Source organism: Dermochelys coriacea, chromosome 5, assembly GCF_009764565.3.
Source record: "Dermochelys coriacea isolate rDerCor1 chromosome 5, rDerCor1.pri.v4, whole genome shotgun sequence".
In the NCBI taxonomy this organism is placed as follows: Eukaryota; Metazoa; Chordata; order Testudines; family Dermochelyidae; genus Dermochelys; species Dermochelys coriacea.
In genome coordinates, this window is record NC_050072.1 from 58,695,099 (window position 1) to 58,706,003 (window position 10,905).

The 10,905-nt window shown below is 39.7% G+C and overlaps 1 protein-coding gene across 1 annotated transcript; it reads right to left on the minus strand.

The window, feature by feature from the left end:
• Positions 1–371: 371 nt before the first annotated feature.
• MBLAC2 (metallo-beta-lactamase domain containing 2) lies at positions 372–10,822 on the minus strand. Its single transcript, XM_038402395.2, has 2 exons — positions 10,310–10,822; positions 372–3,112 (listed from the first exon to the last, which is right to left on the minus strand). The coding sequence occupies exons 1-2, from the start codon at positions 10,770–10,772 to the stop codon at positions 2,727–2,729; spliced, it is 849 nt and encodes a 282-aa protein (XP_038258323.1). The 5' UTR covers positions 10,773–10,822; the 3' UTR covers positions 372–2,726.
• Between the last annotated feature and the right edge of the window lie 83 nt (positions 10,823–10,905).

Sequence of the window (10,905 nt, forward strand, 5' to 3'; positions counted from 1 at the left end):
GTGTGTGTGTGTGTGTGTGTGTGTGTGTGTGTGTGTGTGTGTGTGTGTAACAGTCTTCAAACAGATTAAGGGCTGTTGTAAAGACAATGATCCTGTCCACTGAAGGTAGGACAAAAAGTAATTGGCTTAATCTACAGCAAGGGAGATTTAGACAAACACCTTAGATATATACTTGGTCCTGCCACAGTGTGGTGGGCTGGACTGGGTGACTTCTTGCGATCCCTTCCAGCCCTACATTTCTAGGATTCTAAGACATATGAAAATTATAAACTGGACACTTATGATATAACACTTTTATTATCAGTATCCATGGCAAAATAAGATGCAATACAGTTTTTCCTAGAAAACTGAGACAGCCAACATCAATAAAGTTTTGATAGAAGACAGACCAAGTTTAATTTTTCCGTAAAACCTCCACTATATTGAAAACAACAAGCTTAACACAGACAGTGCTTCAGACTTTTTACAAACTATTCTAAACACCCCAAATTTTGCAATACTTAAACTTAACCGATTTTAAATATATTTAATCAAGTAATATGAAAGGGACAGTGTCAAACTCTTAAGATCAAAATCTGACCAAAAAAAAAAAATACAGTCTGAGGGGGAAGGCCTCCAAATATTTTACAGAGAGGACATTACTTGCCTCACAAGTTATTTCTTATAATATAAAAATAGTTGCTATTTTAAGACTCACAACACTAGGATTTTCTGTGTATCTGGAGCAGCAGTATACTATTAAACACCATTCCAGGACTGTGTTTATACTGGGTCAACTACTGATTTAGGCAAAACTTAGTGGAGGAAAAAATCTGACAATTACTGATATTTACTGATATTATTGATAATTACGGCTCTTTGACGCTGGCAAAACACCCAGTGAAGTCAGAATTTAAGGACTCTGTAGTATGAAATAGTTGATGCTGGAACACAAATTCTGTGTTTAAAACAGTACAAAACATCCTTTCTTGGCAATTACTGAATCATGGGGTCCACAACAGCTGCTGCAAGTCATCCAGCCAATTCAATGTAAACCCAACCTTCTTTGGTAGCTACAATATTCTTCTTCAGGCATTCTGAATTTTCTACTTCCCACAACAGTTCTCAAACTGCCAACCTGCCTGCTTTTCAGAATATTATTTAGACTGCAATGAGCATATGCAGATAAGAACAAATGTCAGTCAACTGAAAAGAAGAGAGGCCATGATCTGAAGTTTGTTTTGTGGCCCTTCACTGAGTGACTCTTTTCAGGCCCATTTTTTTGCCTCTTATCTCTGGTATTAAAGAAAATAGCAACTGGGTTAAATAGTTCTTCCTGAACTAACCTCAACAATGAGGCTATCATTCCTTCACATAATCATATAAAGGAATTTAGATTTCTTCCTCAAACAAAAACCAAAACCAGAACATATAATTGCTAACGTGTCCTCTGACTAGCCACAGTCTGGTGGATCTGTCCTGCCCACTTACAGTTTTGCTCCAGCATACATTAAACAGGCACTGTTAAAATCTAAATAAATGTGTCACGCCTTTATTAAACTCTATTTGCAGTGCTGCTTTTGATGAAGAATATATGAAGTAAATAGCCATGAGAGGAGAGATGATTTACATAAGATCTTCACTTCCATAACTTCTGGGCAAGAGTGGTTATTAATTTGTGATTAGTTTCCATGGCAGACCATTCTTTCTCCCAAAATTTATGTTGTTAGGTCAGAAAAGCCATAGATATTTTCTTCTGAATAGAGCCCAAAATATAATTTGGTATGATCACATAAAACCATCTCTTTGTATAAAGTCAATTGCAAACAAAGAAGTAGATTAATTTTTAAACTCTTCTTAAACATAGTGGATAAAAGAAATTTGCTAAACTGGAAAAACAAAATTTGAAAACAAAACACTGTCAAACTTGTTAGGAAGGTAAAATATATATAAAAATAATCAGACAGTGTCCATTTAAAATAGTATCTATATTCTATTTAAATCGTTAAATAATTATGCACATATAAACTAACTTGTTTAACATCATTTAAAACACACGTCAATTTTAATGAAGAAATGATATATCTTAGCAATTTTCATGGATGCGTTTAATCTGTTTTAGGAACAGAGACTCAAATGCAATGCACTTTACTTCTTCAAAAAGCAACAATATGTACTGAAACACTTTATAAACAAATAGTAAACAGTTCAAGTTACATTCACTTTAATAAATTAAATGTACTGGATGTTGAATTCAGTACTTATACAGGACAATGGAATGTTACAGTTATCTTTTCAAATATAGCACTAACAGCTAAATTACATTTCAGCCATTTTTAAAATGCACTTTAAACACTAATTGAGCCTTTAACCTAACACCACATAAAAAAAAAAAGTTAAGTTTCAGGCCTGAATGTCAAACTTTTCATTTGGGCATATCATATGTATCCATCAGAATAATATCAAAAATAAAACAATACATTTCCAACCACAGTCTAATAGCGTTCATAATCCATGTGCAAACATGCCTTGAAAAACAAAGATAGATGGTAGCTTTCGCATAGCTATAGCTTGTGTTAATTTTATAAAATAAAAATAAAGTAAGCAAAAATAAAAATCTTTATGGATCATTCATTATCAGTCTGCCTTTTCTTTAATAACGCACTGCTTTTGTTTGTTTTTTTATCAACACTAGCTCAGAAGCCATTTGGTTTTACAATAGCTGATATTAACAAAATGAACTGACACTAAGAAGTGACTCTAGAATTTGTCACACGAAGAGCTAAACTTGCAATGGACCTCACGGCACAGGTAGAAACTTTGTGACAAACTCCAGCTTTTGAAATGTAGTTGGAAGCTAAACGATACAGCCTTTCAGCTCCAAAGGTGTTAAAGTGCCCTGGAAGTACCTTCTCCACAAGACCTCTGTCCACTAACTCTATAAGACGCTCACAAGTTGTGACGTAATCACTTATCTTGCTGTAGGGAAGCCAGTCAATCATCGATCCATCATAAACAACATCTCCGCTGAACAATATCTTCCGATCTCTGTCGTGTAAGCAAATACTTCCTCTTGAATGACCAGGCATATGCATGACAGTCAGCTGTCGGTCACCAAGGTTGATCACATCCCCTACAGATTTAAATATATTAAGGGATAATATATAAATATGCATTTATTATGCATTGTAAGCCAAAACCAAAGTGTATACAGCGGTCTATGCAGTAAGCAAATTGTATATCCTCTAAACAGACCAAGCATTGTAAATGTGGAATGGGACTTAATTTTTAATCAGGTGATCTCAACTATAAAGAAATTTGGGCAGTAAGAAACACACGTTCTAAAAATCTACTGATTTCCCAACCTCGGTTTTTCCTGCATTTTTAATACCGAGGTTTTTATGGTCTATCAAAATTTATTGTTACTTAGCTATCTCTGTGGACTCCAACACAGTTATTCTGAGATCTGCAGTGACAGAACAATGTAAATGATTACAATGGAAGCAAGATTGGCTCCCAAATATACTACTTTTCAGAAAACCAGTATTGACTGAGATATATGAAATTAAAGAAAAGTTAGAGTAGTCATATTTTAGTAATCATAATCAAAACAGATTTTTAAGAACTGTTTCACTATCACCATAGCTATGAATGTTTTTTTTAGTGAAATAGCCATTGCATTGATAGTTTCAGCAGAAGTGCAGGTTGATGATGTAGAACTGGCTAGACAGTATAGCTAATTAAGCATTTGAACATTTATATTCTATTCTTCTTTAAAAAAATCTCTAATTTAAAAGAAGTGGTTAAAAGTAAGATTTACTACTTCGAAGTCTAGACACTGAGAGGAGGGACAAATATGACTTATTTCAACAAGTACCTCCATACAAACTACTGATTAAAGAGCGATATTAACTAATTCTAAAGGAAATTCAATCATCTTCCACAACCTAATCATGATACAGGACTTTCGTAATGACTGTGGTGAAGCTAATTTGAAATAAGAAGGATTTTCAACATGCCATCATGCACTTGGTCAGAGGTTCTCAACTCTGGTCCACTGCTTGTCCAGGGAAAGCCCCTGGCATGCCGGGCCAGTTTGTTTACCTGCCGTGTCTGCAGGTTCGGCTGATCGCAGCTCCAGGCCAATGGGGGCTGCGGGAAGGGCAGCCAGCACATCCCTCGGCCTGCACTGCTTTCTGCAGCCCGCATTGGTCTGGAGCCACGATCAGCTGAACCTGCGGATGCGACAGGTAAACAAACTGGCCCGCCCCGCCAGGGGCTTTCTCTGAAGAAGCGGTGGACTAGAGTTGAGAACCTCTGCACTAGATAGTCCAAAAATTAAGGAGAAATTACAAAAACATCTAGTCCTAGTCAGGAAAGTGAATGGGAACCGAAGAACCAGTTCTTATCAGTATTTTTACTTGAACTAGAAACAAATCTGAACCATAAATTTGTCCTACCTACTGAACCTGAACTTTAAAATAAATTATTTGGGTTTCTAGTTAAAATAAATGTTTCACCTTTTTTTTAGGCTTACTATTTTAAAAACTACTGTGAGCTTACTTTATAAAACAAGACAACAAAATAGTAAATAAGCATACCAGAAGGTATACTTCCACTGAGACTAAAATTTGATTTGAACTGGCTCAAACCAAAAATTGAACTGTTATTTTTGTTTGGTGGCTTGAACTGGAACCAAACCCAGACACACCGAATGCAAACGAACCCAAACATGAATTGAACCAAAATAAATACTGGTTCTACTCTGGCTCTGATAACCGGCTAGCACAAGAGAAATCTAGTAAGCACTACGGAAGTCATAGGCTTGATTAGAGGCACATAACACCTCTGAAAGTCAGGCCCTAAAATGACAGCATTTTGCACCTGTGTTGTAGTTGTTTGGGTTACACTTATTACTAGGGCTCTACCAAATTCATTGTCCATTTTTGGTAAATTTCAGTCATTACATTTTAAAAAGCATGAATTTCACTGTTTCAGATATTTAAATCTTAAAGTTTATGGTGTAATTATAGTTTTAAATACATATTCATGATTTGTAAACATGTAAAGCCCTTAAATCAGTGTCTCAAACTGGGGGTCTTGACCCTAAAGGTGTCACAAAGCTAGTGTGTGTGGGGGGGGGCATGGCCATTACCACCCTTGCTTCTTCACAGCTGGGCAAACAGAGAGTTGGCCAGGTACCCAGCTCTGATGGCAGCGCAGAAGTGAGGGTGGCATGGTATTGCCACCCTTACTTCTGCGCTGCTGCTGGCAGTGGCGCTGCCTTCAGAGCTGGGCTCCTGGCCAGTAGTTGCCACGCTCTGGCAATTCATCTCTGAAGGCAGCACAGAAGTAAGGGTGGCAATACCGTGACACCTTTACAATAAACAGATTTCCTGGGGGAGACTAGATTTTCATGGCTGTGAATTTGGTAGGGCCCTACTTATCAGTGCTGCTATGCCAGGCCAAAGGTTTGAGATCTCACCAATATCACATTAAAACTTGAAGCAGATTTGACTACCCTGTGCATAGCATAGGGAAATAGTATTATCTCTACCTGAAAATTTGCTGCCAAGTTAGTTAGTTTCAAGTTATTTGGGGGGCTATTGGTGTTATCCTCAAAAGGGAGTTTGACTATGCATGGAAGGCCTAGATAATAGTTTAATAGCATGAACACTGATGATTTTATATAAAAGATACAGAATGTCCAAAGTGGTGAACCAGATGGTAGTGGCGAGGAGGAAGTTGGAGCTGTGAAGTGCTCCAATGGGCTTCCCAGACCCAAAGTAACATCATACTAGAAAAAAAATTGAAAGAAGAGGGTAGAGAAATGGACAGCATGTAACAGCCCAAATTCAAAGAGGGGGAAAGCACTTGAAGAATTAAGGCACAATCATCAGAATGGCTTGAAGAAAATGAAGTACACCAGGAGTGTAGGAACAAAAAATGTAAGGATAAAACAAAGACAATTTAGGCTAAAAATTCAGTGAGATTTTAGACAGGATAAATAAATTAAAGTGGCATTAGTAGTCCGAGAGATTAGATATGACTAATGTAAATGGAAAAACTAACCTCAATTAATTGTTAGGGCTGATAAATTACATTGGTCACAAAATTCAGAGCTGAAGTTTCTAACAATGTTAACTCTGACTTGTTGCATAACTTGTATATAATGGTATACATTTGTTATCCAACATTGCTATTTTACACATACAAACATAGATAAAAATAGTACATACATGTAAAATGGCTAAATTGATGCTGTTTCAGAAAAATCAGAGTTAAGGTTTCCAACTGCTGCAATGTTTTAAGTGTAGACCTGCCCTGAGACTCAACATTTTCAGAGCTGGTAAGACCCTTAATTTGCCTTACTCTACTCTCGTATCTTTATGAAGTGTAATAAATTTTGCAGAGTGCTTCTGATGTTTTTAGTTTTTTTTAAATCTGCAATTCAGCTCTTGCAAACAAACAAAAAACAACTCTTCATAAGGCACAATATCAGTATGGAGGTTATCACAAACAGTTCTAGGGCCAAGGAGTTCAAATAATCCAAATACTGTGGTATTGGTTTCTTAAAGAGAGAATGGTACCTATTAATATTAAAACTAAAATCATTCAAATAGAGGGAAAAGAGAAGCGTTCACACTTTAACAACAAATTCAGACAAGATAAGGAAAAACAGTTGAAACTGAATAACTTGTACTAAGTGGGATTTTAAATAGGTATAGAATAAGAAAAGGCTAGACAGTGTAGTCAACAGGTGATTACACAGCTAAAAGTTGACTTCCCCAACCTTGTACCAATTGCTACTTTCAAGAAATAAAGGTTTTGTATTGCTAGAGTGGAGGGGGCAGCACAACAATCCAACTAAACATAATTATAATTTTAACTCTTCAAAAATTTTAAACTATTACATCCAATATGGAGAAATCAATCCCCAGTTTTAATTATTTTCACATACACACTTGTTTTATAACCAGCTCTCTTATCAATCTATGCAGAGACATTACTCACCCAACATCTCTCCCTCTCTGCTATAAAGTATTCAAAAGGAGGAAAACTAGTAATGTTCTCGAAGGTCAACAGGGATATTTTATCTCTACAAACAAATACATCCTTTGCACCTAAATACACTGTGGGAAGGGGGGTATTTTTGTTTTATTAAATGAAACATAGTGCCCTACTTCACCCAGTGGAAGAATCAAATAATTTTAAAATGTTTTATCGCTACAACTATTCCAGACTGGTCTATATAATCTTCTTTATTTAATATTTTACCCCTGAATAGATATGTGGACAGAGTTGGCAACGGGCTTTGTTGCAAGGATAGGTTCCTGGGTTGGTGGTTCTGTTGTGTGGTTGCTGGTGAGTATTTGCTTCAGATTGGGGGGCTGTCTGTAAGCAAGGACTGGCCTGTCTCCCACCCTAACTCTGTCCACATATCTATTCAGGGGACACCATCATAGTGCCTAATCACATCAGCCACACTATCAAAGGCTCGTTCACCTGCGCATCTACCAATGTGATATATGCCATCATGTGCCAGCAATGCCCCTCTGCCATGTACATTGGTCAAACTGGACAGTCTGTACGTAAAAGAATGAATGGACACAAATCAGACGTCAAGAATTATAACATTTAAAAACCAGTTGGAGAACACTTCAATCTCTCTGGTCACTCGATTACAGACCTAAGAGTGGCTATCCTTCAACAAAAAAGCTTCAAAAACAGACTCCAACGAGAGACTGCTGAATTGGAATTAATTTGCAAACTGGATACAATTAATTTAGGCTTGAATAGAGACTGGGAATGGATGAGTCATTACACAAAGTAAAACTATTTCCCCATGTTATTCCCCCCCCCCCCCCACTGTTCCTCAGATATTCTTGTTAACTGCTGGAAATAGCCTACCTTGCTTGTCACCATGAAAGGTTTTCCTCCCCCCCCCGCTGCTGATGGCTTATCTTAAGTGATCGCTCTCCTTACAGTGTGTATGATAAACCCATTGTTTCATGTTCTCTGTGTGTGTATATCAATCTCCCCTCTGTTTTTTCCACCAAATGCTTCCGATGAAGTGAGCTGTAGCTCACGAAAGCTTATGCTCTAATAAATTTGTTAGTCTCTAAGGTGCCACAAGTACTCCTTTTCTATCTGTGATATAGTTTGTAACAGGTTTGAAACCTTATTTTCCACTGCACATTCTCTACCAGTTTTCTTTGCTGCCGAGGAAGGAATAAAACTAAATTTGCTTCCTTTGCTCTGAAATCAATGGGGGCAAAATATAGGTATACCTATTATTCATTTTGTGAATACGACAGAGGGAGATTTCTCAGTATAAAATAATTAAGGAGGGGGAGTTGAGGCTTTGGAATCTCAGCTCTTCCCCACTCTTATCTGCAAGACATTTCCAATGCCCATCCAACAAAAAAACACAACTCCAAACATAAAAGCTAACACAGATCAAAAGAGATTCTGAAAGAAAATTCACCATGAAATATTCATATTAACAACAGATAATGCTGAATTATTACTTCCATCATGAAACTGTACATCAGGGGTAATCAATTATTTCTTGTCAAGGTCCAAATTTCTTCGTCAAGGTATAGTCAAGGTCCTGAGAAAGTAATGCAAAACCAGTAATGAAAATAAAAAATAAAAAGATTTTGCAATCTGTTCAAAAGCATCTGACAGTCCAGTTTTGTCCCCGGGGCTGCCTATTGACTCCCCCTGCTCTACATGATGGAAGAATGCATCATCACATCTTCTCCAAATTATTGGTAACTGAGACAATTCTCGCCTTAGATCCAGATTCTGTTTACCCTCAGTGAAAAGTCTTCCTGTAACAGAAGAGACAAAACGGAGGGGTGATACCATTCCTGGCAGTGTTATCTGCTCCTGATTTGCCTGCTTCCCATTGGAGAGGAAAATACTTAGTCTGTTTTTATCTAGCTAGATCAAAGATGAGCATTATAATTTTTTTCCTCTGTTCCCCAGAGGTCTTGTAGGAAAGTCAGAATTATAACAGATGTGGAAGAATAATTTTTGCCTTATTTAGTTGATAAAAATTATTTCCATTAGTAATCCACAAACCTGATTCTCCACTACCCTGCACAGTCAGTCATTCACATTAGTGAAAAGTGGGTGTAAAACAATACCAAAATCAGAATTCTCTCATACTTGTATTGCTAGTAGCATTTTGCACCTTCTTTGCACAGGTATAGAAGACTGACAAAGCCAAGGCTGCAAATAATCAAGCCCTTTAGCTGATACCTGAGGTACACTGATGCATAGGCACTATACAGACATGCACCATAAACATATATCCTGATGCATTATGATATGATTCACTTCATATAAATTGACTGATTACTACATCTAGTACAAACATATACGAATACACCACAGATACAGCATACCATATCCACTGATGCCCTTTATATAAAAAAAATGTTTTATATTTCAGTGTCATACAATATACTAACACTATAAACGTGAGGTATATATTTAGATACATAGAAACATGATGCACTGTATATAAACTGATATTTAATCTAGAAGCACTAAACACAGGTGAACTGATGCAAGTATACAACAGATGTGAACACCTGGACGTAAATTAAAGACACAAACGCAGCATATGCACACGTCCCACATACAGTAGTGCATACAGTCTTACACAGATGTACTTTCTTATCCCCCAAAAACATACAGAGTAAGGCACGCACATGCAGATGACCCTCCCCCCAACTCTCCAGGCATACACAAGCATGATCAGTGTAGATGTACTATACAGAAAAGGAGTACTTGTGGCACCTTAGAGACTAACAAATTTATTAGAGCATAAGCTTTCGTGAGCTACAGCTCACTTCATCGGATGCATCTAATAAGTAAATAAATAAAAGCTTATGCTGTAATAAATTTGTTAGTCTCTAAGGTGCCACAAGTCCTCCTTTTCTTTTTGCGAATACAGACTAACACGGCTGCTACTCTGAAACCTATACAGATAGTGCATCACTGTGTGTTGTACCTAAACCCCGTTGCCCTACAGAGATGCACAACTCACCCTCTTTGCCACATTGCACTTACACACAGACACACACGTAGGCGCTGCTGACCTACAGAAGTGCCCAGCTCAATCTCTACGTGTGTGCCAGCAAACGCACGCCTACGTGCCCAACGGAACACACACAACTCCCCCGCCTGACACAAACCCCTGTAAAGACCCCAGCGCAAGCGCCCCATGGAGCTGTCTCTGCTTCCCTCGCCCACACCCACACCCACGCACCCCGCCCCGCGGCACAGCTGGCCGGGCGGCGCGCCGGGCCCTTACCCTCCTGCAGGACGTGGGTGGGCTGCACGGGCTGCACGCGGAACTGCCGGGCGCTCCAGCCGGGGCTGGGCGGCCGCACCACCTCGCTGTCCGACAGCCAGGTGACGGTCTCGTAGTTGTCCCCGCGGAGCAGCGCGCCCGCCTCGGCGCTGTGCACCGCCACCTCGTCGAACTGGTGCAGCCCGCCCGCGTGATCGAAGTGGACGTGGGTGGCCACGGCCAGCAGCGGCCTCCTGTCCCCGCCCTCCGCCTCCCCGGGCCCGGCGGCCGGCCCCAGCAGCCCGGCCGAGTGGAGGTAGTCGGGCAGGCTGCGCAGCCCCAGGCCGGTGTCGATCACCACGTCGCGCTGCGAGCCCCGCACCAGCCAGATGTTGGCTCGGTTGCCGGACTCGTAGAACCGCTCCTGGATCCAGTAGATGCCGCCGCCCAGGGGCTTGTGGGCGAACCACTCCAGCGCCGACATGCCGGGCCGCCGCCGCCGCCGCCCCCCGGGACGAGCCTGCGCAGCGCCCCTACCCGCTGCGGGCTGCGGGCTGCGGCAGCGTAGCCGGGGGCGGGGCTGGCTCACACGTGTTCCCATCTTTTTTAAGTTCTCA